Source organism: Tachypleus tridentatus, chromosome 10 (genome assembly GCF_004210375.1).
Source record: "Tachypleus tridentatus isolate NWPU-2018 chromosome 10, ASM421037v1, whole genome shotgun sequence".
NCBI lineage: Eukaryota > Metazoa > Arthropoda > Merostomata > Xiphosura > Limulidae > Tachypleus > Tachypleus tridentatus.
The window spans coordinates 20570971-20597843 of NC_134834.1; the positions used below are offsets into that span (position 1 = coordinate 20570971).

A 26873-nucleotide genomic window follows, 5' to 3' on the forward strand; every position below is an offset into this window, starting at 1 on the left:
TACTGTCTAAATATTCATGGTTGATGTTTCTTGTGCAGTGTACAAAGGAAGTATTTATGAAGTTGAAGGAACGGATGTACTAGATATTTTACTAAAACTGAAACCAAAACCAAAGTACGAAAGGGCGAAGAATAAATAAGTTCAACTAAATAAATAAAATATTCTATAGTCAGTGTAATTAATTTACAAATAACCACAGAAAATTAAAACTAAAATATTAATTTTAATTCATCACAACTTACACAAAACATAAATCATTTTCCAAGTTCTATAAATAGTAAGATGTTTGTGAAGGAAGACAATACAGTTTTAAATAGTCCAATATCACATCAGTGAGTGACAATGTTAAAATAATACTCGTGGTCATTTAAACCATTTAAGACGAGTTATTTGTACATGTTGAACATCGTAGTTTGAACTATACATCTTCGAACCAATTTCTTCTCCGTCTCGAACATCCGTCTTGGGTTCTTAGGGAAATACAAAAATAGTTATTTTATATAAGGAAAATATGACTAAATAAAAATAACTTCTAAGAACGCACAAAGTCTACAAGTAAAAATTAATTCTAATTTGTCACAAATGGAAATGTGATGAAGGTGACTTTTGTTCTCTTCCCAGAGTTATCATGAGTTAAACCTTCTTCATGAATTGATTATTATGAAATTTCTGTCCCAGGATGACAAATAGTCAAATAAAATTACGGTAATGTTTGGTTTGTATTTTCAGCATCATTTATATTACAATAACACATGTTGTTTTATTTTCAGGGAGAACCTGGAGTGAAAACCATGTGTTCTTACCTTGTATTTCTAATACACACAGGGTAGCTGTTCATATTGCATTTTAAATCCTCTGTTTTTGTTTGCTTCAGTTTCCTGATTGTTTGTTACAAACGCTAATAGGAATGGGAATGTATGACCTAAAAAGTAAACATTTATCTTATTTAGTAATTTTAGTAAACAACCAGAAAACACATTCTACTGGAAAAACAAAAAAACTTCTTCATGTGACTTTAGCTGACGTATTTTATAACTTAACAAATAACTATTAATTAACTATTCTTTAAAAATAATTGTGTTTGAATTGTTCACAAGTGTCAAGAAATTAAAATAAAAATACTGTCAGTTATTGAACAAAGACAAGTGTCTAGAACTGAAATTAAAATGAGTACAACATGGTTAGTTATGCGCTTGAGAATTTAAAATGGTAGTTCAGGGCTAATTGATACTATTGTAAATACAAATATAACAAAGCAGGAAATGAAATCTAGAATGAAAAGATCTCGAAGTTCACTTCGTTCTAAAACTCACTTGTCAACGGAACACTTTGTGGTGCGTAGTTTCTAGTATTCAAGCGCTTCCCACAGAACCTATCATAACTCGTTGTGTCCATTTCACCGAAGGCATTTGGAATGATCACATAGTCATACTTGCAGCTAGAAGCTCCTCGTCGTGCCTTATTCTTGGATCCACTTATTTCGAAGGTTTCTGCTGTCCAGCGGATCCTACAAAATCCAGCTTTCTGTTTAACACAAATGCGATAGTTCAGTTTACCGAGGTGGCGAGGAATGTTGTTGTTTGTAGACTCGAAGTTGAAACTTGAGACATGACCTGTCGTTTCTTTGTAATACTGCAGACATCCAACAGGAGCTATAATAGAAACTAGATTGTACTGATAATTCTTATAAGCAATAACACATTTAAAGGAGCGCATTCTTATTAGAGAAACTTAAGATTGCGGATTATGGATGAGAGTCGATACTCCAACTTCTAGTCTCGTTATATATTTTAAACACTTTTAATAATCTAGAAACATACACACAGGTGAAAATCATGTAATCTCTAAACTTTCGGTGTATTTTTTACCCTATTATTTGTTCCCTTTATTTAATAATTAAAGCTATCCGTGCTGTACCCACCACGATTATAGAAATCAATTTTGTACATTATAAGTCCTCATAATTGTCACTGAACAACTGTGAATTACTGACACTGAGAAAAACAATATAGTTTTGACGAATTTGCTGTTTCGAATAAAAATATTAATTTTAAGAACACACTCTATATTACTGGGTTCTCTGAATATCCACTATCTCACATCAGTAAACATGTATACATAACTAAGACGTACAACGTTAAAGAACTCGTCTGTTAGTGTATTATGTTCATATTGTATTTAATCTATTTTAAATGTAAATTTTCCCTAAACAAAATTCTTCCAATGACGTCTTTTAAACAAACGGTTAATTATTTTCCATGTATTTACAAACACAGAATTTCTGAATTATTTGATATAAGTTTTACTTAGTTCCGTACTTCCAGCAACAGTTTGTTGAAATGTAGTTCTATGAAATCACGGTAGGTGATTTGATGTTGTTAATACTTTGTTTGTTTTAATTTTCATGCAAAACTATTCAAGGGCTATCTGCGTTAGTCGTACATAATTTAGGAGTGAAAGACTAGAGTGAAGACCGCTAGTGACCACCCACCGCCAACTCTTAGGCTACTCTTTTTCTTGAGATTGACCATCACTTTATAACGCCAACAAGGGTGTTGGGTGGAAGTTAGGTTTAAACCATGAACCTCAGATTTCGGTTCGAACGCACTAGACAGTGGTCCTATCAAGCCATTCATAATTAAGCACAAAACTACACAATATAATATTATAACTCAGCCCACCACGATTATCAAAACCCGGTTTCTACAGAAATCCCGCTGTGCCTGTAGATGAAGCAAACTCTTTCATCCAATTGCTATAACATCCATAGACACATCTGTGTTTGTAATTTTAAATACGAAACTGATGTTGAAAATTATTTATTAACCACTTGGAACATTCACGTGACGTTTAAACTCAAGAAATATCTTCATATATAGAAAAAAACATTACTTCCAGAAATGGGTACAAATACTTTTGGTCAAATTAATTAATTAACAAATTAATTCTCGATTAAAAATAAAACAAAACAAAAAAGTGATTGTATATCATCTGTAGGAGCCCCTGGTGACTCTTTGCGGAACCTTGGGCTTCCACGAAACGGTCCGAAAAATACCTAATTATGTTATCAATTTTTATATTATAATACAGTTTTCCTCACAATATTTACTTATAATGTATCAATAGCTAACATAGTTATCACAATTATGGAGTGAATATCTGTGTTAAGAGAATTAATAAACTAATAAATCAGTTTTGAAACACTAAGGATGTTTCAACCTCTCTCGGTACATTTATATTTTCCAATTAATACCATAACTACAAATAAACTTACTAATGCTTACCGGTTTCAGGACTGTTACATTCTAGGTATGTAACCTTAATTTTCCACTTCCGTTCCACTGAAACACCAGATGTTACAACATTTACGAGTAGGTTGTCGTTTTCCCCAAAATCAACGTACACTGAAAATCACAGAAAGTTTATTTTATAAAACTTATACACAAATCAGATTGTAATAAACATTTCATTCAAAAGGAAAATGTCTACTGATATTAGTTACCCTCGTGCTATCAAAACTAATCTAACGTAACATGTGCTTACTGTGTTGATTCCTGTTTTCGCCACAGATAACGGGAACGTTTTGATTTCCATAAACCGAAAACCTGTCTTTTACACATATTGTGTTATCAGGCTGGGCGAGGGTCATCTCGATGAAATCCAATCGAACCTGACAGGTGTTAGGTTTTCTCTGAATAATAACTTCACACTTTCGACTGTCAGTAAATGCGTAAGGGTAGTTAGGACTTAAGATGACTGCGTTGTCCTCACGGACCACTCCACCGCAAGTTGCGTCAACTGCAGAAGACGAAAAGTCGTATAGTTAAGATGCGTTGTATCTAAAGTTCGTGATCACTATAAGAATTACAACGTACATAAACAAACTAAACCAATTATTAAAACAAAAACTTAAAATATTTTTAGGTTTGTCTTACTACAGTTTGGAGTTTAATTACTTCATACAACCATCTTACATTAGGCTTAAGTTCAAAGAATAGTTTTACAGCTGTGTTGTTGTTGTTTTGAATTAAGGACAAAGCAACACAAAAGACTATCTATGTTCTGCCAACCACGGGTACCGAAACCTATTTTGTAGCGTTGTAAGTCCGCAGACATACCGTTGAGCCACTGGGGGTCTTTAAAGTTGTTAAAATGTTAACTGTGCAGTATATGCATACATTCTTCACGAAACTTGTGTAAACAAATATTGAAAAAAGTTTTTATTATTGAGATATTCATGAGTTATAATAGTGTTATGTGTAACAATGCAATTGTGCGAATGTTTCATATTTTACTGTTGCAGATCGGATGACGTAAATCAGTTTAATACAGTGCGGAAGTACTAACTGGGACGAACAGTTACATTGTTATGGTAAATAATAACTCAGGGAATTAGTTTAGATAAGCTACATTGTTACATTAAATAATTGATGAGGTAATTAGATAAGTTATATTGTTTGTTTTGAATTATGCACAAAGCTACACAATGGGCAATCTATGCTCTGCCCACCACGGGTATCGAAACCCGGTTTTCCGTGTGTAAGTCCGCAGACATACCTCTGTGCCACTAGGGGGCATATTGTTATATTAACTTCCACCAATGATAACAAGAAAGTATTGTAGGAATTGGACAGCTGAAGAAATTGAATCTGTCATAACACAGATAAGGTCATAATAAGGTTATAAAATAGGTAGAAAATATAAATTATGACCCGGTCGGTACTTTTTATGATCCGAAGGAATTCTATTTCACATTTTAATTATTTTAAAATCATATTAAATTTACAAAGCATTATAAATTAACCTTAACCTTTACTCATGTTTACATAGAAATACAACTCGTACAAGTAAAACAGCCATTTTAAAAGACTTACAGACACAACAAACACCATATTTGGAAGCACAAGCACCGCTAGGTTTTCCTCCTAAACGTGTACATTCGTTTTCAGCGTAACAGGTACCGTCCCGCTGGTCATCTGTCTGACATCTGGTGTTAAAGAACTTCGTCGATCCAAAAATATCAGAGAAAACTGAAAGATAAAAAAGAAAGTTTTAATTATAGATAATTAACAACGATTATCAGAATATCTGGTACAACTAATGCATTTAGAATGTATATAATACAGTGTAAGTGAGCTATTCTGTATAATATGCAGAATGTGAAGTAGTTATTATGTATTCTAAAGTTACGACGAAGACCGTCTAGTATTTGTAGGGTGAGAAAATGGCGAGAAACATACTTTTTTTGCTCTTAGCGACTTCTGGATCACCAAAGCAGACGTGCAGAAGCAGACATACTCCAACAGAAATGAAAGTAGTCTGTCTCATTTTCAAACCTGTGGGTTACAAAAATTTCATCTCAGTATTCTTTCTCTGTATTTCATCAACCACAAATAATAAGATGAGCGACTAAATACATAAAATATTTAACACGAAAATGTAAAATGACCAAGTGTGGTATACAACTGACCTGAAAAACGATCACATTTATCGGTCTGTGGATTTCTGAAAAGAATGCTATATTACTAACGCTTTGAACTGTAATTAATTTTCAACTTACCTAACATACTAACAGACGTCAAGAAGAAATGATTTTCGAGTCTTTCTTTAGGGATGAAAATCGTTATCTGACGACCACGGGCTCGGACGGGCTGTTCAGTAACAGCGGTCAAAACTCTGGTTTATATACTGGACTACACGGGGTAATTTTGAGATTCACTTCCGCAACGCCGAAAGCTGAGGTCAGCTAGAGTTCAGACTCAAGACCAGACTTTTGAATCACGTGCTTTTCATATAACTGTGTAGCATTATGATATGTTTTTAGATTCTGTCGTTTTCTCTAATCGCGGTGTTTTCTGACAGGAAATTAATGTATATCAGGTGTTTGTGCGTGTGCAATGGGTAAAGGACATGTAGCACATTGTGTAGCTTTGTGCTACCAGGGCCATTTTTTAGAGAAAACACTGTTTTTAACATAAACAGGAGTTGTTGTGCAACACGAACTAACTGGTCTCTACCTACATTTATATCGACAGTTATTAAAAGTACATTGACTTCTTGTAAGGTGGATCATACTTGGGAAAGATTATTTGAATGAAAATGTTTGTAACTAATCTGGTTATTAACAACTTCTGATCAAACCAAGCTTCTAACACCAAACGGGTTTAATGATATGCAATTTCTATAGACGCCCAATAAAAACTAATCACAAGATAAATGAAAATATCTGATCCTCACACCTTATACAGGCTACATCGTAGAGAAGGAACGAAAGTAATTAGAATGTTTTAATAAAAATAAACTTGTTGTTGTAAAAACAAGACCGCATCCAGATTTGTTTGTATGTTTATCAGAAGTGAAGCTAGATACCTTGGGGACAAAGGCAATACATTGTATTATTTTAGGACTATTATAGCTTTAGTTCATTCATACTGGATTTCAAAAATGTCCTTCTGTTTCAAATTATCTAATGAAAGAAAAGACAAACTTACTTTAAAATTTAAGAGATAATTATGTAATAAAACTGTCACCTGTCTTGGTGTATTTATACAACGTCTAGAGTATTTTGACGATATGTTTATTAACAGTATAACAGTGGTATGTCTGCGGACTTATTTTGATAGAAACAGAGTTTCGATACCCGTGGTGGGTAGAACACTAATAGCCATTTTGTATAGATTTGTGCTTAATACCAAATAATAACACCAACATTTCTGCGCTTCATTGTAAAATATATATATATGTATAGACTTCAATAAAACCGAATAACACGTCTTACTGACACCACGTTGCAGTACCGTTATAAAACAACCTGATATTAATTTTATAGGTTAGAGGTTATAATTGAAACGTTCGTAATAAAATCTGACTTGTCTGTAGTAAGCGGAAGTCTTATCGTTTTCACTTGATGGTTGTCACCGTCTTTATTTATCTGTTGTTTGTAAAGTAGAGCACGTGATGTTCATATAGTTCAAAACACAGACTTTGAATTGATACAAAACCAAAATCGTACTCATCTCCACAATAGCAATGATCCATGACCTAAGACTAACACTAACAAAATGTACAATAGAACGTTACATAAACTGATCATGTACGAATCATTGCTTGTTTGTTTGAAATTAAGTACAATGGGCTATCTGTGCTTTGCCCACTACGGGTGTCGAAACCAATTTTAACTGTGCCATTCATGTCGAGGAATCGTTGTTAATGTCGTTCTGTGTGGATAAAATGTTTAGTATCTTCATGTTGACCATGTTAATATTTGTAAAAACAAAATGTTTAGTTTCTACATATTTTCAATGTTGTCACACAACCCTCGTGGTTCTAACTGCTTAACGTAGCATCTAAATAGTTCCCAGTTTTGATCAAAACATAGATCTCAAGAACTAGGCTAATCTTACTGGCCAGAATTAACATAAACAGTGACCCCTAGCGAAGAGGTTGATTTTTACCTTTAACTTTTAAATAGTTTTGATCTCAAAAAGATATATTTTCATAATTTTAGGTATATGTGTGTTTCTCCTGTAGCAAATCCACATCGGGCTATCTGCTGAGCCCACCGAGGGGACTCAAACCGCTGAGTTTAGCGTTGTAAATCCGGAGACATACCGCTGTACTAGCGGGATGCAATACTTTCAGTACTAACCAGAAGCTTTTATGTATATTTACGATAGATTTCGTCTATACCCACGAGTTAATTTTTATTTTAATAAGATATTTGATTTTGAAGTAAAGTGGAAGATTAAGATGTATATTTATTGGTTGAGTTCAGTTCCATAAATAACAAAGATTAGGATGGTTTATTATCTTATACCCACTACAAACCAGGTGGTACAACACAACTTCTGCAGATTTCGTTACGTATTATAATTTATCTCGGAATTTCCTCTGCTGCCTATTACCACTAGAAAAGGCTTAAAACTTTAAATATTAGTCTAGAAGTTAATAGAATGTGAAAAGGTATCAGATTTATGATAATTACCACAGGATTGATATACATAATTCTCTTTCTAAAACAAATTTGTTTTAATACACAAATAATAATACACGTGGTAATAATGGTTGTTACAAATAATGATCCATATACAAAAATTTTACAGCCGATACTGAGTCTCCTATCTCCTCTGGAACTGAATATTCTATCGACGGTTCATGATAAGTGAATTAATTCTAAGGTGATATTGTTACACTTTGCTGAATGACTGAATAGCTGGCCTCACGCCGGTTCTAAGCCAACATTTTTTGCGACGAAAATATTTAACGACCTTGTTGAAATACTAATGTCTGCAGTTAATTCACTGAAGTTGAACAGTTTGTAACGTTCGAAATTTTTAATCATTTAATGTCAAATATCTGTAGTTTTCTGATTAATTTGTTTTTAATTTTGCGCAAAGCTACACGAGGGCTACTAGCGCTAGTTGTCCCTAATTTACCATTGCAAGAGCAGATGGAAGGGAGCTAGTCATCACTATCCACCGCCAACTCTTGGAATATTTTTTTCTATCAAAGAATAATGGAATTGACCGTCACATTATACCGACCCTACGTACAAAAGGGCGAGTATCTTTGGTGTGACGGTGGTTCGAACCCGGGGACCCTCAGATGACGAGTCGAGTGTCTTATCCACCTGGCCGTGCTGAGCTAATTCTTTCTTAGCATGTCGATTTATAAACTTTCAAGGTGATGTTCTCGAAAGTTCAGTTGGCAACAATATTTGAAGGTATGCTAGTTCTTTCAACAATGTTTGAAGGTATGCTAGTTCTTTCAACAATGTTTGAAGGTATGCTAGTTCTTTCAACAATATTTGAAGGTATGCTAGTTCTTTCAACAATATTTGAAGGTATGCTAGTTCTTTCAACAATGTTTGAAGGTATGCTAGTTCTTTCAACAATATTTGAAGGTATGCTGGTTCTTTTGTAAAACATATATTGTTGATTCTTACAGTCGAGAATATTCTAGAGATTTTGAGGACAGGAGGATTTTCGCAATGTACTTTTCACAATATAAGATCCATACATTTGTAAGTACATATTAATCTAAATCAAATATCAAAATTAAACATTATCATGATAATAAATTATTTCCAATTTACCCGCGTAGGAACTGGGTTTCGATATACGTGGATGGAAGAGCACAGATAACCCATTGTGTAGCTTTGTGCTTAACTTCAAACAAAATATTATGTCCTTAGACGTGTCACATTTGATTTTGTAAGGAAACTAAATTTTAAACCACGATTAGTTTGTTGTTGGCGTTTTTGTTGTTGGTTTTTTTTAGTGCAAAATAAAAAAGAAATGATGTGGGTTCTTTTTTTTCTCCACGATTGACTTTTCGGCTTTTCAAAAACAAATTCCCAAAACGTCCACCAATAACTGAGGCCTTTTACTTAGAAATGATGAAGCAAATCAGTTCTTTCATTAATGATAATTAAAAGGAATTATTTTTACTGTATATTTGTTTTCAATCTGAGTTAAGAAATCTCACAGTGATGTTCACAAATTCACACTTTGATGTGAACAAAAACAAATAATTTGCTCAAAATCCTTTTATTCAAAAAAATTATCATATTTAATGTCAGCAGTTTTTCACTTTGAGCTTAAAACCCTGTAAGCAAATTATTTACTTATACCTTAACATTTATTTAAAGTTTAAAAAGTTTTATTCAAGAATTTCTAATTTGAAAGTCTTTGATCAAGTCCTCAAAACTAATTTGGCCTAACAAATCTACTTCTTTAATTAGCAGAGACAAGGAATCAAGCTTGTCTTATCTCATAGTTGTTCTGTTTGGATTTTTAATATGCTTGAGTTGAGAAAATGAAGCTCAGCTCTGCAATTTCTGACCATTAATGTTAAAAATATACTCAATGCAATGTCTACCTTTGGAAACGTACACTGAATTTTAACTTCAGGAATTATTTTATAAAGTTCAGCATAACTAAATATGGTTTTTACCGTTTTTGATCCAGGGAACTTATGGCGCACATATGAACGAAACAGCTGAAGCTCGACAGAGATATTAGTGTTCAAGTCTTCTGGGTAAGCATAAATTAGCTTTTGGGAACACTAAGAATACCTTTCAGTTTCATCAGATTAAGTAACATCATTTGGCACATCACTTAGGAAAGACAATCTGTTTGTTGTTGTTTTTTCACAACTCTCCTCTTCTTTTCATCTGGATTTCTAGTTTGTCAACTATTGTGTGGAAGGTGGTGATACGAAATCTATCTCACGCATTCAGATCTACTTCTTGTGCATCTCTGTCATGGAGTTCCTTCTTTCTGACACGCCGAGTTTGAGCTGTATTGTCATCAACGTCTAGTGGTATTTCCTTTACAACAGCTTCAAATCTTTCAAAGTCATCCTGAAAGTGTACAGTTGGTCACCCAATGACCCGTACAAATCTGCACATGTTTTTAAGTTCAGTTTCTCATTTTGCAGAACTTAACTTGCTTCATGAAACTTTTGCAAAATCTCATCCTAAATGATCAACATAAAAACAAATTATAACATCTAATTTGTAATGCCATCTGCTTCTCTTCTAGTGTCTCCTTTAGTGTACTTGTATTCAACTGGACAATCTAAACCTTCCAAAATCTTAAAGAAAGTCTTCAAAATTGCTGTTGTTGTCAAAGCATGTGTCTCCAATCTGGTATCAGAGAGAGATTTTAAGAATTTCCCACCAACTGGTTGAGATTGAAAAGAATGCATAGAGCAAATGTATTGTACAGAAAAAATTAACTGCAACTTGACAGCAGTCAACAGCACTTCGGCCTACCAGATGTAGTGAATGGGCTGTACAGAGCACATATATAGCAAATTTGTTTTTTTATATGCAAAAACGGCTCGTTTGGGCTGAGAAAACACTTTACATAGAAGAGCGAACAACGTTTCGACCTTCTTCGGTCATCGTCAGGTTCACAAAGAAAGAGGTAACTGACCGGAAGCTGACCACATGTTTGAAAGGGGTTGTGTAACTGTGTGTCGAAATGTAGAGGGCGGTATTAGATGTTTGAATATATAATTTTATTTATTATTTTAATATAGGTATAAAGGCGTTCCTTTATATTGGTTTATTTTGGGTTTAAGTTGTTGTATAAGTAAGGCTTCTTTAATTTTACGTTTGTTTATGTTTGTTTCTTTATTTAGTATTTGAGTGTTTTCTATGGTTATGTTGTGTTTATTTGACTTGCAGTGTTCGAAAACGTGAAGGTGACTTTTATGTTCTTTGAATCTGGTTTCCATTTTTCTACTTGTTTCTCAATATAGAAGTCGTGGCAGTTATCACATTGTATTTTATAAATAATGTTGGTGTGGTGTTTGTCAGGGTAGTTTTACATAGTATAGACCTCAGTTTTGTGCCGGGTTTTGAATAAATTTGGTATTAATTGGAATGTCATATTTTGTTACTAATTTTGCCAAATGTTGGTTATTTGTTTGCTGATGTCGGGAATATATGGTATACAGCAGTATATGGTTTCGTGGTTTTTTTGATTCGTGAGCTGTATTTACTTTAGTTGGTTGATTTTGCTTTCTGTCTAGGTGTGTGCGTATAATGTTCTCTACGGTTTGTGGAGGAAACTTATTGATGTTGGTGAAGTATTGTTTTATTTTGTCTAATTCATCGTTAATTTTATCTGGTGAGCATAGTTTTATGGCTGTGTTTATTTGGTTTCTTAGTATGTTGAGTTTTTGTTTTGTTTCATGTGCTGAGTCCCAAGGAATGTATAGTCCAGTATGGGTGATTTTTCGGTGGATTTCTGTTTGAAATTGTGTATCAGTTCTTGTAATTTTGAGGTTAAGAAATGATATTTGATTGTTTTCTTCCTGTTCACATGTGAAGTTGATGTTGGGATGTATAGAGTTAATGTGATTGAAAAAATTAAGTATGTGTTCTGTAGATTTGAATCCCGCAACCGTGTCATCTACATATCTATACCAGTATAGTGGTGGATGTAATGCTGTGTTAATTGCTTGTGTTTCAACTTGTGTCATAAAAATATTGGCTAGAACTGGTGATACTGGGTTGCCCATGCTTAGGCCGTTTGTTTGTATATAGTTTTGGTTGTTGAACATGAAGTTTGTCTTTATCGTGGTGAATTCTATGAGGGTTGCTAACTGGTTACTGGGAATTTCTATAGTTGGGTTAGGGTCTCGGATATAAGGACCATTACAAAAAAATTCGAGTAAAGTTGAATGTGGCAGTGTAAGAGTTAAGGGTATGATAGCTAGGGGAAAATCTGTGGTGACCCCCTTCCCTTGGTGACCTAAGCACGTGCTTAATTTGCTTGATGGTTAATTCAGAACTGTGTAATAGACGTATAACAGCTAGAGCAGAAGATAACCTAAGACTGTCGACACGTTGTTCTATACTTTATTTCAATTAAAGTGCTGATATCCATACCAGCCGTGTTGAAAATACATTTTTACTACAAGTGGGTTTCTGGTCATCACAGAAAAACTTCCATTCTAACCTGTACTATTCTGAGTCTTGAACCAATAATAGTTGTATAAATTTCTAGACCACACAAAGTCATACGATTTAATTATAACTGAATTATTTAATATTACGGTCTTAGAGTAACAGCTGAAATTCTCAAGGCAATAATATTTTGGCCGATCTCTGCTATTTTAACCAAACTAAAAGAATACACTAAATGGTGACATAGGGGTAAGTTTAACATTTGTTTTTTCCGTTTCTTGGGAGATTAAATATACAGCGAAAACCATATAAATCTAATGATCAAATTGACCCTTGTTGATTGTATGTTATATTACCTTTAAACGGTGTTATTAGAGACATCATAAATTTCTGCAACTACGACAAATATAATTTTATTGTTCATTGCAAAACCACACATTGTGCTTCCTATCTGTCTTCTGTCCACAGCATTGAATTGAAATACAAATTTTAGTGTTGTAATTCTGAGAACTAACAAGCTACATCAAAAGAAATAAAGTATAACTAGTATTTATGAATATGAAAAACTCTTGTATTCTCTGGATCCCTAATATCTCATGAAACCCTTGGTTGTCTGTCGAGAAATCGACAGTAGTGGATAATATCGACTACCTAATCAATATTACACTTTTTGACAAACGACTCCCAGATGTACTCCATTCAAAATACACCAAACTGTATGGTACCCATGAGTTAAAACTGATGCAGACTACAACATTCTCATGTTTTGTTCTTCAAGACCAAATACAGGTATCCAAATTGTCCTTCGGACAATGGTTCCCGAACTCTGTTACTAAGAGGCTCGGTCCGGCATGGCCAAGTGGGTTAAAGCGAGCGACGCGTAATTTGAGGGTCGCGGGTTCGCATCTCCGTCGAACCAAACATGCTCACCCTTTCAGCCGTGTGGGCGTTATAATATGACGATCAATCTTACTATTTGTTGGTAAAAGAGTAGCTCAAGAGTTGGCGGTGGGTGATGGTGACTAGCTGCCTTCCTTCTACTCTTACACTACTAAATAAGCGACGGCTCGCGCAGATAGCCCTGGTGTAGCTTTGTGCGAAATTCCAAACAAACTAAGAGGCTCTGTCGATGTGAAAAGTGTGAGGTCCCAACCGATAAAAGTGCCTTAAAACGTGCCTTTATTCCCCGTCTAATTACTTTAGCAAGATGAAGAAAAACCAGTGTCTTAGTAAAAACAATAACATCTCCTTTCGACATGCTGTATATGGTATTAATTGAACATGCGTATCCATCTCCTGAGCATCGAACCCCTGATTTTAGGGTTGTAAGTCCGTAAACTGTCCGCTGTATCATCGGGGGCTCAGTAAGACATTCAACCAACTGATTAACAACAACTGGTGCTTTTTTCCTGCTTTAATTAAGAACGATAGCTACCTTTCTTGTAGATATATCAGTACAATGTAGATATTACAACTTATACTGTCTAAATATTCATGGTTGATGTTTCTTGTGCAGTGTACAAAGGAAGTATTTATGAAGTTGAAGGAACGGATGTACTGATATTTTACTAAAACTGAAACCAAAACCAAAGTACGAAAGGGCGAAGAATAAATCAGTTCAACTAAATAAATAAAATATTCTATAGTCAGTGTAATTAATATAGAAATAACCACAGAAAATTAAAACTAAAATATTAATTTTAATTCATCACAACTTACACAAAACATAAATCATTTTCCAAGTTCTATAAATAGTAAGATGTTTGTGAAGGAAGACAATACAGTTTTAAATAGAACAATATCACATCAGTGAGTGACAATGTTAAAATAATACTCGTGGTCATTTAAACCATTTAAGACGGGCTATTTGTACATGTTGAACATCGTAGCTTGAACTATACATCTTCGAACCAATTTCTTCTCCGTCTCGAGCATCCGTCTTGGGTTCTTAGGAAAATACAAAAATAGGTTTTTTATATAAGAAAAATATGACTAAATAAAAATAACTTCTAAGAACGCACAAAATTTACAAGTAAAAATTAATTCTAATTTGTCACAAATGGAAATGTTATGAAGGTGACTTTTGTCTTCTTCCCAGAGTTATCATGAGTTAAACCTTCTTCATGAATTGATTATTATGAAACTTCTGTCTCAGGATGATAAACAGTCAAATAAAATTACAGTAATGTTTGGTTTGTATTTTCAGCATCATTTATATTACAATAACACATGTTGTTTTATTTTCAGGGAGTACCTGGAGTGAAAACCATGTTACTTACCTTGTATTTCTAATACACACAGGTTAGCTGTTCATATTGCATTTTAAATCCTCTGTTTTTGTTTGCTTCAGTTTCCTGATTGTTTGTTACAAACCGTAGTATAAAAGGGAATGAATGACCTAAAAAGTAAACATTTATCTTATTTAGTAATTTTAGTAAACATTTATCTTATTTAGTAATTTTAGTAAACAACCAGAAAACACATTTTACTGGGAAAAAAAAAAACTGCTTCATATGACTTTAGCTGACGTATTTTATAACTTAACAAATAACTATTAATTAACTATTCTTTAAAAATAATTGTGTTTGAATTGTACACAAGTGTCAAGAAATAAAAATACTGTCAATTATTGAACAAAGACAAGTGTCCAGAACTGAAATTAAAATGAGTACAACATGGTTAGTTATGCGCTTGAGAATTTAAAACTGGTAGTTCAGGGCTGACTGATACTATTGTAAATACAAATGTAACAAAGCAGGAAATGAAATCTAGAATGAAAAGATCTCGAAGTTCACTTCGTTCTAAAAACTCACTTGTCAACGGAACACTTTGTGGTGCGTTGTTTATAGTATTCAAGCGCTTCCCACAGAACCTATCATAACTCGTTGTGTCCATTTCACCGAAGGCATTTGGAATGACCACATAGTCAAACTTGCAGCTAGAAGCTCCTCGTCGTGCCTTATCCTGGGATCCACTTATTTCGAAGGTTTCTGCTGTCCAGCGGATTTTACAAAATCCAACTTTCTGTTTAATACAAATAGCATAGTTTTGTTCACCAAGTTGTCGAGGAATGTTGTTGTTTGTAGACTCGAAGTTGAAACTTGAGACATAACCTGTCGTTTCTTTGTAATACTGTAGACATCCAACAGGAGCTATAATAGAAACTAGACTGTACTGATAATTCTTATAAGAAATAACACATTTAATGGAGCGCGGTCTTATTAGAGAAACTTAAGATTGGGGATTATGGATGAGAGTCGATACTCCAACCTCTAGTCTCGTTATATATTTTAAAAACTTTTAATAATCTAGAAACATACACACAGGTGAAAATCATGTAATCTGTAAACTTTTGGTGTATTTCTTACCCTATTATTTGCTCCCTTTAAATTTTTTTTTTAATTTCGCGCAAAGCTACTCCAGGGCTATCTGATCTAGCCGTCTCTAATTTAGCACTGTAAGACTAGAAAGAAGGCAGCTAGTCATCACTACCCACCGCCAACTCTTGGGCTACTCTTTCACCAACGAATAGTGTGATTGGCCGTCACATTATAACGCGCCCATGGCTGAAAGGGCGAGCATATTTGATGCGACAGGGATGCGAACCCGCGACCCTCGTATTACGAGTCGCACACCTTAACCCACCTGGCCATGCCGGGCCCCTTTATTTGTTAATCAAAGCTGTACCCACCACGAGTATAGAAATCAAATTTGTACCTTATAAGTCCTCATAATTGTCACTGAACAACTGTGAGTTACTGACACTGAGAAAAACAAAATAGTTTTGACTAATTTGCGGTTTCGAATAAAAATATGAATTTTAAGAACACACTCTATATTACTGTGTTCTCTGAATATCCACTATCTCACATCAGTAAACATGTATACATAAAAAATTACAACGTTAAAGAACTCGTCTGTTACTCTATTATGTGCATATTGTAATAAATCTATTTTAAATGTAAATTTTCCCTAAACAAAATTCTTCCAATGACGTCTTTTAAACAAACGGTTAATTATTTTCCATGTATTTACAAACACAGAATTTCTGAATTATTTGATATAAGTTTTATTTAGTTCCGTATTTCTAGCAACAGTTTGTTAAAATGTAGTTCTATGAAATCACGATAGGTGATTTTATGTTGTTAATATTTTGTTTGTTTTAATTTTCATGCAAAACTATTCAAGGGCTATCTGCGTTAGTCGTACATAATTTAGCAGTGAAAGACTACAGTGAAGACAGCTAGTCACCATCCACCGCTAACTCTTGGACTACTCTTTTACCAACGAATTGTGGGATTGACCGTCACTTTGTAACGCGAACACGGATGAAATACGAGTACATTTGGTGAGAGGTAGATCCGAACCGCAACCCTCAGTCAAACGCCCTAGTCCCTAGGCTTTGTCGAATCATTTATAGTTAAGCGCAAAGCTACACAATATACTATTAGAACTCAGTCCACCACGGGTATCAAAACCTAGTAATCACAATTATGGAATTGATATCTATGTTAAAAGAATTAATAAAGTAATAAATCAGTTTTGAAACCCAAACATGTTTCAACCTCTCTCGGTACATTTGTATTCTTCAATTAATATCATAGCTACAAGTAAAGTTACGAATACTTACCGGTTTCAGGACTGTTACATTCTAGATATGTAACCTTAATTTTCCACTTCCTTTCCACGGCAACACCAGATGTTACGACACTTAGGAGTAGGTTGTCGTTTTCCCCAAAATTAACGTATACTAAAAATTACAGAAAGTTTATTTTATAAAACTTATACACAAATCAGATTGTAATAAACATTTCATTCAAAAAGAAAATGTCTACTGATATTAGTTACCGTCGTGCTATCAAAACTAATCTAACGTAACATGTGCTTACTGTGTTGATTCCTGTTTTCGCCACAGATAACGGGAACGTTGGGAAATCCAGAAACAGAAAACCTGTCTTTTACACATATTGTGTTATCAGGCTGGGCGAGGGTCATCTCGATGAAATCCAATCGAACCTGACAGGTGTTAGGTTTTCTCTGAATAATAACTTCACACTTTCGACTGTCAGTAAATGTTTGAGGGTAGTTAGGACTTAAGATGACTGCGTTGTTCTCACGGACCACTCCACCGCAAGTTGCGTCAACTGCAGAAGACGAAAAGTCGTATAGTTAAGATGCGTTGTATCTGAAGTTCGTGAGCACTATGTGAATTACAACGTACATAAACAAACTAAATCAATTACTAAACAAAAAAAAAAAGCTTAAATTTGTATGTCAAGGTTTGTCTTATAACAGTCTTTGGTTTAATTATCTCATAACCATCTTACATTAGACCATCAACTGGCATACTGCATTAAACCAGAGATTTATGGACTTATACAACGAAACATAAACCAACTTAGCATTAGGAACTACAGAAACAAAAGGATCTGCCACAACAAAAAATAGAGAAACTGAGATGCAAACAACAGAAAATACACCAACACGACAAACCGTTGACTAACCTCATAATTAACAGATCCAAATGATAATTAAACACAGTGGAGATACACCTACTAAACAAAGAACTCAACCTTGCAATAGCACCTAGGTACATTCCAACCAGAGAAATCAAAACATGTTTAGAAGAGCTGTGTGTGTGTTTGTGTTTTTCGTATAGCAAAGCCACAAAGGGCTATCTGCTCAGCCCACCGAGGGAAATTGAACCCCTGATTTTAGCGTTGTAAATCCGGAGACATACCGCTGTACTTGCGGGGGGGCTTAGAAGAACTAACCAGGAGACTTGTGATATTTTCCACAGAAAACAAAAACAAGAAAACAATCAAAACAACCAACAGATAGAAGACAATTAGACAATTTTATTGACATCCAACAGCCAAACCTCCCAGAAAAGAAATTAAAAATTTATATTTTCCAGAAACACCTAAAAACATCTTAAACGATTTTTTCAAATAATTTACAAAAAGTGACATTAATTCCATTAAAAAACCTAAAGCAGATAAAGGAAACCCAATAGTCATAATAAACACGAATGGATACATCCAAGAAATGAAGAACATCCTATCAGACACGAACAAATTTAAACCAATACACACAAATCTAACAAAGACACACAAAACACAACTGAACAAATTGCTACTAAAAATGAAAAACCAACACAATTTCACAAACACTTTATTCCTACCTACGCAAGACCGACTCACGCACACAACGAATATACGGCATCCCCAAACCTCATAAATCAGATTGTCCACTACGACCAATAATGTCCACATATGAATCGTTTAATTACAATCTTAGTAAATACATAACATGGGCATTCTCCAAATATGTAACATCAGCCAGCTCATTCATCAAAGACTCTTTTAAATTCAAGTCTAATCTTAATCAACTTAATCATAAAGTCTTAATGGCCAGTTTCGATGTTATATCCCTTTTTACAAAAGTTCCAACCACTGAAGCCTGCAAGATAGCCTTAGAACTCTATATCCGAGACCCTAACCCAACTATAGAAATTCCCAGTAACCAGTTAGCAACCCTCATAGAATTCACCACGATAAAGACAAACTTCATGTTCAACAACCAAAACTATATACAAACAAATGGCCTAAGCATGGGCAACCCAGTATCACCAGTTCCAGCCAATATTTTTATGACACAAGTTGAAACACAAGCAATTAACACAGCATTACATCCACCACTATACTGGTACAGATATGTAGATTACACGGTTGCGGGATTCAAATCTACAGAACACATACTTAATTTTTTCAATCACATTAACTCTATACATCCCAACATTAACTTCACATGTGAACAGGAAGAAAGCAATCAAATATCATTTCTTAACTTCAAAATTACAAGAACCGACACACAATTCAAAACAGAAATCCACCGAAAAATCACCCATACTGGACTATACATTCCTTGGGACTCAGCACATGAAACAAAACAAAAACTCAACATATTGAGAAACCAAATAAGCACAGCCATAAAACTATGCTCACCAGATAAAATTAACGATGAATTAGACAAAATAAAACAATACTTCATCAACATCAATAAGTTTCCTCCACAAACCGTAGAAAACATTATACGCACACACCTAGACAGAAAGCAAAATCAACCAACAAAAGTAAATATATCTCACGAATCAAAAAATCACGAAACCATATACTGCTGCATACCATATATTCCTGACATCAGCAGAAAAATAACCAACATTTGGCAAAAACTAGTAACAAAATATGACATTCCAGTTAATACCAAATTTATTCAAAAACCAGGCACAAAACTGAGGTTTATACTATGTAAAAACTACACTGACAAACACCACACCAACATTATTTACAAAATACAATGTGATAACTGCCACGACTTCTATATTGGAGAAACAAGTAGAAAAATGGAAACCAGATTCAAAGAACATAAAAAGTCACCTTCACACGTTTTCGAACACTGCAAGTCAAATAAACACAACATAACCATAGAAAACACTCAAATACTAAATAAAGAAACAAACATAAACAAACGCAAAATTAAAAAAGCCTTACTTACACAACAACTTAAACCCAAAATAAACCAATACAAAGGAACACCTTTATATCTATATTAATAAATATAATCAAACATCTAAGCACGCCCTCTACATTCCAACACTCAGTTACACAACCCCCTTTCAAAAATGTGGTCAGCTATCGATCATTTACCTCTTTCTTTCTTTGTGAACCTGACGATGACCGAAGAAGGTCGAAACGTTGTTCGTTCCTCTACATAAATATTTTCTCAATCCAAACCAGCTGTTTTTACATATATAGTGTACGAATACTAAATCGGACAAATAGTTACGCTACATTAAATAATAACTCACGTGATTAGTTTAGATAAGCTATTGTTATATTAAATAGCTCACGTAATTAGTTTAGAAAAGTTACATTGTTATATTAAATAATAAGTCAGGTAATTAGCTTTATTAACTAACCTCAGCTTATACTCATGTTAACATAGAAATACAACTCGTACAAGTAAGACAGCCATTTTAAAAGACTTACAGACACAACAAACACCATATTTGGAAGAACAAACACCGCTAGGTTTTCCTCCTAAACGTGTACATTCGTTTTCAGCGTAACAGGTACCGACACCCTGATCATCTGTCTGACACTTGGTGTTAAAGAACTTCACCAATCCAAAAAAATCAGAGAAAACTGAAAGATAAAAAAGAAATTATTAAATATAGATAACTAACAACCTATGCATTGAGATTGCACAGGGTCCCTAAGTAAGTCCCTACCCATCCATATATCTTATGTATCCAGTGCATCTGCGTGCTGTTCTTCATTCTCGCTGCATAATATTATGCGACGCCATTTTCTGTGAGACATTTTCCTCAACATAGCAGGGGTTATTGTTCAAAATGCCGCTGTAACAGCTGCCTTTAACTCATCATTAGTATTATAACGTTGTTTAGACACAATATATGGATGGGTACGGATTTACGGGCCACCCTGTATATAACACAGTTGTTTTCAGCTATTGTACAAAATGTTGCAAAACGTTATGACTTTATTATGTGTTTTAATCGTTCAGTATCTCACTAAAGAGGAGTTATCTTAAGTAGTGTACTACACACGATGTCCCGTAGTTACGTATTATAATGATTCAGTGATATAATACAAGTGAGCTGTTCTATATAACACGTAGAATTTGAAGTATTTGTTATGTGTTCCAATGTAGTTTTTGTGGAATGCGGCGAATCTCGTCTAGTATTTATAGAGTTAGGAAAACTTACACTTTTGACTCTTTGCGTTTTCGGGATCACCAAAACAGACGTGCAGAAGCAGACATAATCCAACATAAAAGATAGTAGTCTGTCTCATTTTCAAACCTGTGGGTTACAAAAATTTCATCTCACTATTCTTTCTCTGTATTTCATCAACCACAAATAGCAAGATGAGCGACTAAAAACATAAAATATTTAACAGGAAAATGTGGAATGACCAAGTGTGGTATACAACTGAACTGAGAAACGATCACGTTTATCGGTCTGTGGATTTCTGAAAAGATTACATTAATAATAAACCTTGAATTATAATTAATTTTCAGCTTACCTAACTCACTAACAGATGTCAGGAAGAAATGATTTTTGAGTCTTTCTTTATGGATGAAAATCGTGACTACCACGGGCTCGGAAAGGCTGTTCAGCAACAGCGGTCAAAACTCTGGTTTATATACTGGACTACACGAGGTCATTTTGAGATTCACTTCCGCATCGCTGAAAGTTGAGGTCAGCTAGAGTTCAGACTCAAGACCAGACTTTTGAATCACGTGTTTTTCATACAAACGTGCAACATCATGATGTGCTCTTAGATTCTCTCCCTTTCTCTTATAGCGGTGTTTTCTGAGAGGAAATAAATATAAATCAGATATTTGTGGTAGCTGTGCTTTCGTTCACTCTTCTCGCCCAAGTCTCTCTAACTTTTTGTTATTTTTTGTAGTTCATGCTTTCTATTAGAAGTAATACTTTCAATCGTGTCTTTAAATTATAGAGCTGAACATTCTCAGCCAGTCGCTGAGAAAACACTCTCCGTACTTTGGGACTAGAAAACAAATGGTCAATTCTCAATATTCAGCAAGATGGTCTTATTTCTAGTGGGTTGGTTTTAAAATGGCGACAAATATAAGCAGACACCTTTGTGTGGCAAAGACTCTGAAACAAACAATACAAACGTGTAAGTTTGTTTGTTGGGTACAACGTCTTTTAAGTCATTTAACAAAACCTATATAAGTCGGTTATGTCGATAAAACCTACTTGTAGAGTCGAAACGTTGTTAGCTCCTTTACATAGTGCTATCTCTATCCATACCATCCGTTTTTACATATACAAACCGATATTCACAGTTTCGAGATTAAATTATTCTGACCAATTCACCTTTACAGCACAAACCCTAAGTACGAGACACTGTTAACAAAATAAGACAATCTGCAAACATGATGACCCTTGGTGACATAGTTTAATACTGAGAGTATCGATGCCCCCAAAGTGCAGAGCACTGGCAGGTCATTTCGTAGCTTTGTGCCACTAGAGCCACTTGGGAGACAGAACATAAACAAGAGTTCAGTGATGACGAGAGAGCCCACTTGTAGAGAAATAAATATATATGTAAAAACGGCTGGTATGGGTAGAGAAAGCACCATGTAGAGGAGCGAACAAAGTTTTGACCTTCTCCGGTTATCGTCAGGTTCACAAAGAAAAAAAGAAGTAACTGACTGAAAGCTGACCTCATGTTTAAAGGGGGTGGTGTAACTGAGTGTAGGAATGTAGAAGGCCTGCTTAGATGTTTGATTATATATTAATATAGGTATAAAGGTGTTCCTTAGTATTGGTTTATTTTGGGCTTCAGTTGTTTTATAAGTAAGGCTTCTTTAATTTTGCGTTTGTTTATGTTTGTTTTTTAATTTAGTGTTTGGGTGTTTTCTATGGTTATGTTGTGTTTATTTGACTTGCAGTGTTCAAAAACGTGTGAAGGTGACTTTCTGCGTTCTTTGAATCTGGTTTCCATTTTTCTACTTGTTTCTCCAATATAGAAGTCGTGGCAGTTATGACATTGTAGTTTATAAATAATGTTGGTGTGGTGTTTGTCAGTGTAGTTTTTACACAGTATAAACCTTAGTTTTGTGCCTGGTTTTTGAATAAATTTGGTATTAACTGGAATGTCATATTTTGTTGCTAGTTTTTGCCAAATGTTGGTTATTTTTCTGCTGATGTCAGGAATATATGATATGCAGCAGTATATGGTTTCGTGATTTTTTGATTCGTGAGATATATTTACTTTTGTTGGTTGATTTTGCTTTCTGTCCAGGTGTGTGCGTATAATGTTTTCTACAGTTTGTGGAGGAAATTTATTAATGTTGATGAAGTATTGTTTTATTTTGTCTAATTCGTCGTCAGTTTTATCTGGTGAGCATAGTTTTATAACTGTGCTTATTTGGTTTCTCAATATGTTGAGTTTTTGTTCTGTTTCATATCCGAGTCCCTTGGAATGTATAGTCCAGTATGGGTGATTTTTCGGTGGGTTTCTGTTTTGAATTGTGTGTCGGTTCTTGTAATTTTGAGGTTAAGAAATGATATTTGATTGCTTTCTTCCTGTTCACATGTGAAGTTAATGTTGGGATGTATAGAGTTAATGTGATTGAAAAAATTAAGTATGTGTTCTGTAGATTTGAATCCCGCAACCTTGTCATCTACATATCTGTACCAGTATAGTGGTGGATGTAATGCTGTGTTAATTGCTTGTGTTTCAACTTGTGTAATAAAAATATTAACTAGAACTGGTGATACTGGGTTGCCCATGCTCAGGCCATTTGTTTGTATATAGTTGTGGTTGTTGAACATGAAGTTTGTCTTCGTCGTGGTGAATTCTATAAGGGTTGCTAATTGGTTGCTGGGAATGTCTATAGATGGGTTAAGGTTTCGGATATAGAGTTGTAAGGCTATCTTGCAGGCTTCAGTGGTTGGAACTTCTGTAAAGAGGGATATAACATCGAAACTGGCCATTAAGACTTTATGATTAAGTTGATTAAGATTATACTTGAAATTAAAAGAGTCTTTGATGAATGAGCTGGCTGATGTTACATATTTGGAGAATATGCTATGTATTTACCAAGATTGTAAGTAAACGATTCATATGTGAACATTATTGGTCGTAATGGACAATCTGGTTTATAAGTTTGAATATATATTTTAATATAACCGAATAGCACGCCTTACTGATACCATGTGGCAGCACTGTCATGAAACAAACTAAAGTTAATTTTAATGGTTAGTGGCTGTAATTGAAACGTTGAAAATAAAATCTGACAGGTTTGTTGTAACGGAACGTATTATCATTCTCATTGGACAGTTCTTGAATTTAATTTTTATCTGTTGTTTGTAAAGTAAAGCATCCATACTGATATTTGTAATTCTCTAATTATTTAATTTGTTCAGAAGCCAAGTTCGTACTCATCTCCACAATAGCAATGTTCAACCTAACACTAATATTAACAAAATGTACAATAAAACGTGACACAAGCTAATCATGTACAAATCATTGCTAATCTCGTTCTATGGGGAAAACAAAAAAACTGTTTTTTTTTTTTTCATCCTTTCACGTGCCACACGTGCTTCTAACCGCAAAATGTCGTATTTCAATAAATTTGAAAACAACGGTTCCTAGTTTTGATCAAAACAAAAATCTCAAGGTTAATGACACTTACAGGGTCAAAGGATGATGAACTCTACCTAAAAGCCAGCCCAGTCTTGCTGACCAAAGTTTCTAGAAACAGTGACCCCCAACTAACAGGTTGATCTCCAATGGAATTTCGCTTCTTAATATAAAGTGACTGTTGTCGATTTTTTTGAGTTGTCAGTTTCCGAAGAAACATAAAGTTTTTATGTGCGTTTACAATAGAGTTTTATCTATAACTACGGATTATTTAGTGTTTTAGAAACATGTCTTATATTACATATATATTAAATAGTAAATACGTTACAATATATAAGATTAAAATCTGGGTTTCGATACCCGTGATGACAAGAACATCGATAGCCCATTGTGTAGGTTTGTGCTTAGCTTCGAACAAGAACATCGATAGTCCATTGTGCAGGTTTGTGCTTAGCTTCAAACAAAACCTTATGTGCAAACAGAAGAGAAACTTGTAGGCTTCTTCCCAACGATCAGCAAGACCTCTTTCCTTAAAAAGTTGTCTTGAACGTGTGTTTTTTATCACGACTCAAATCTCATTTCATAACTGACATTTTATAAAATCATGAAATATAAATATATATATAAATGATGTATAACACAAAGAGCAGAAGAGACACATACATTCCCATATTTTCAGTTACTTTAAATACACTATTAATGATTATGTTAGATAGGCTTAGCTCTAACTACCTCCTATCTATTCTACAACAAAGTTAGGCACTGTTAATGTAAATTAATAACCATCTTTTACAAGTGTGCTTCAAAATTGTTTGAAAGAAATAGACAGTTGGAAATCAGAATAGCATTTAGATCTTTAAGAACTTTTTACATTTCTTAGATTTTGTCAGTATTCGAATTCTTCAAATCTTACAATACCTAAGCTTCATAACTTTAAGAATTTGTTTGTTTGTTTTTGAAATTCGCACAAAGCTACTCGAGGGCTATCTGTGCTAGCCGTCCCTAATTTAGCAGTGTAAGACTAGAGGGAAGGCAGCTAGTCATCACCACCCACCGCCAACTCTTGGGCTACTCTTTTACCAACGAATAGTGGTATTGACCGTCACATTATAACGCCCCCCAAGGCTGAAAGGGCGAGCATGTTTTTGGTGCGACCTGGATTCGAACCCGCGATCCTCGGATTACGAGACGCACGCCTTAACACGCTTGGCCATGCCGGGCCAACTTTAAGAAGAGCACATATTATACTCGCACGATACTGAACGTCAGACTACATCGTGAATTATAGATCAGAATTGTTTACGAAGTACTTTGTTCATAAACCTCATAAGCAAGATTAGAAAAGAAGAAACGAAGAATTGCTTCTTATGAAAAACTTTTAATAGCTGGATATGAAAAGAAAAATATATATTCAAGACTTAAGCCTAACTAGGATTACTGTGTGGAATATTGAAATCTAAGTAATATTTCGTTTGTTCTGAATCCACAACACATTGATCTGTTACAACAAAACCTTATATACTAACCAATACTATTCTAAGTCTTGGTCTGATAATAGTTATATAATTTCTGGACCACACAAAGTCATGTGACTTAATAATAACTGGAATATTTCTCATTAAGTTTAGTTTGTTTTGAATTTCGCGCAAAGCTACTCGAGGGCTATCTGCGCTAGCCGTCCCTAATTTTGCAGTGTAAGACTAGAGGGAAGGCAGCTAGTCATCACCACCCACCGCCAATTCTTGAGCTACTCTTTTACCAACGAATAGTGGGATCGATCGTGACATTATAACGCCCCCACGGCTGAAAGGGAGAGCATGCTTGGTGTGACGCGGATTTGAACCCGCGGCCTTGGAGCAAATGCTGCAAGCCTTAAGGCAACAATATTTTGCCCTAACTGCACTAATGTTACAAAAGCAAAATAATACAAAAATGGTGGCGTAGTGATAAGTTGAACAGTTTTCTTTCCTCTTCTTGTGAGGTTAAGTTTCCAGGGCGACCCTTATGTTAAAGATAAAATTTTCGTTTGTTGTTTATATGTTATAGTACCTAAAAGCTGTGTTATTAGAGGCTAGACAAATTTCTACCCTTAAGGTTGATACAGTTTCTTGTATTTTTTAGCACAAAGCTACACGTTAGGCCTTCTGTTTACCGTAGAGAATCGAATTACGAAGTTTATGTTGAACTTCCAAGAACTCACAAGCAGAGGAGAATATGTCATAGGTCAGCATCGCTACATTTGACAT

At 34.5% G+C, this 26873-nt stretch overlaps 2 protein-coding genes across 2 annotated transcripts; both read right to left on the bottom strand.

The window, feature by feature from the left end:
* Window positions 1-266: 266 nt before the first annotated feature.
* On the bottom strand, window positions 267-14691 carry LOC143227986 (uncharacterized). Its single transcript, XM_076459338.1, has 11 exons — window positions 14676-14691; window positions 14295-14368; window positions 10233-10363; window positions 5561-5676; window positions 5241-5336; window positions 4875-5030; window positions 3544-3798; window positions 3285-3404; window positions 1314-1652; window positions 804-922; window positions 267-470 (listed from the first exon to the last, which is right to left on the bottom strand). Exons 1-10 carry the CDS (start codon window positions 14689-14691, stop codon window positions 813-815), a joined length of 1413 nt encoding a protein of 470 aa, XP_076315453.1. The 3' UTR covers window positions 267-470; window positions 804-812.
* LOC143227987 (uncharacterized) lies at window positions 14209-26873 on the bottom strand. Its single transcript, XM_076459339.1, has 7 exons — window positions 26828-26873; window positions 20473-20628; window positions 17311-17565; window positions 17052-17171; window positions 15235-15573; window positions 14701-14819; window positions 14209-14368 (listed from the first exon to the last, which is right to left on the bottom strand). The coding sequence occupies exons 1-6, from the start codon at window positions 26871-26873 to the stop codon at window positions 14710-14712; spliced, it is 1026 nt and encodes a 341-aa protein (XP_076315454.1). The 3' UTR covers window positions 14209-14368; window positions 14701-14709.

Bases quoted from the DNA above. Each gene is read 5' to 3' on its own strand.
- LOC143227987 (XM_076459339.1), bottom strand. From the start codon at position 26,873: ATGTCAAATGTAGCGATGCTGACCTATGACATATTCTCCTCTGCTT. The intron at 20,629-26,827 runs GTGAGTTCTTGG...TTTATCTTTCAG, and splicing joins TGACATATTCTCCTCTGCTT to TTTTCTCTGATTTTTTTGGA. The intron at 14,820-15,234 runs GTGAGTTTTTAG...TTTACTTTTTAG, and splicing joins ACAAAGTGTTCCGTTGACAA to GTCATTCATTCCCTTTTATA.
- LOC143227986 (XM_076459338.1), bottom strand. The intron at 3,405-3,543 runs GTAAGCACATGT...TGTGATTTTCAG, and splicing joins CGAAAACAGGAATCAACACA to TGTACGTTGATTTTGGGGAA. The intron at 923-1,313 runs GTGAGTTTTAGA...TTTACTTTTTAG, and splicing joins ACAAAGTGTTCCGTTGACAA to GTCATACATTCCCATTCCTA.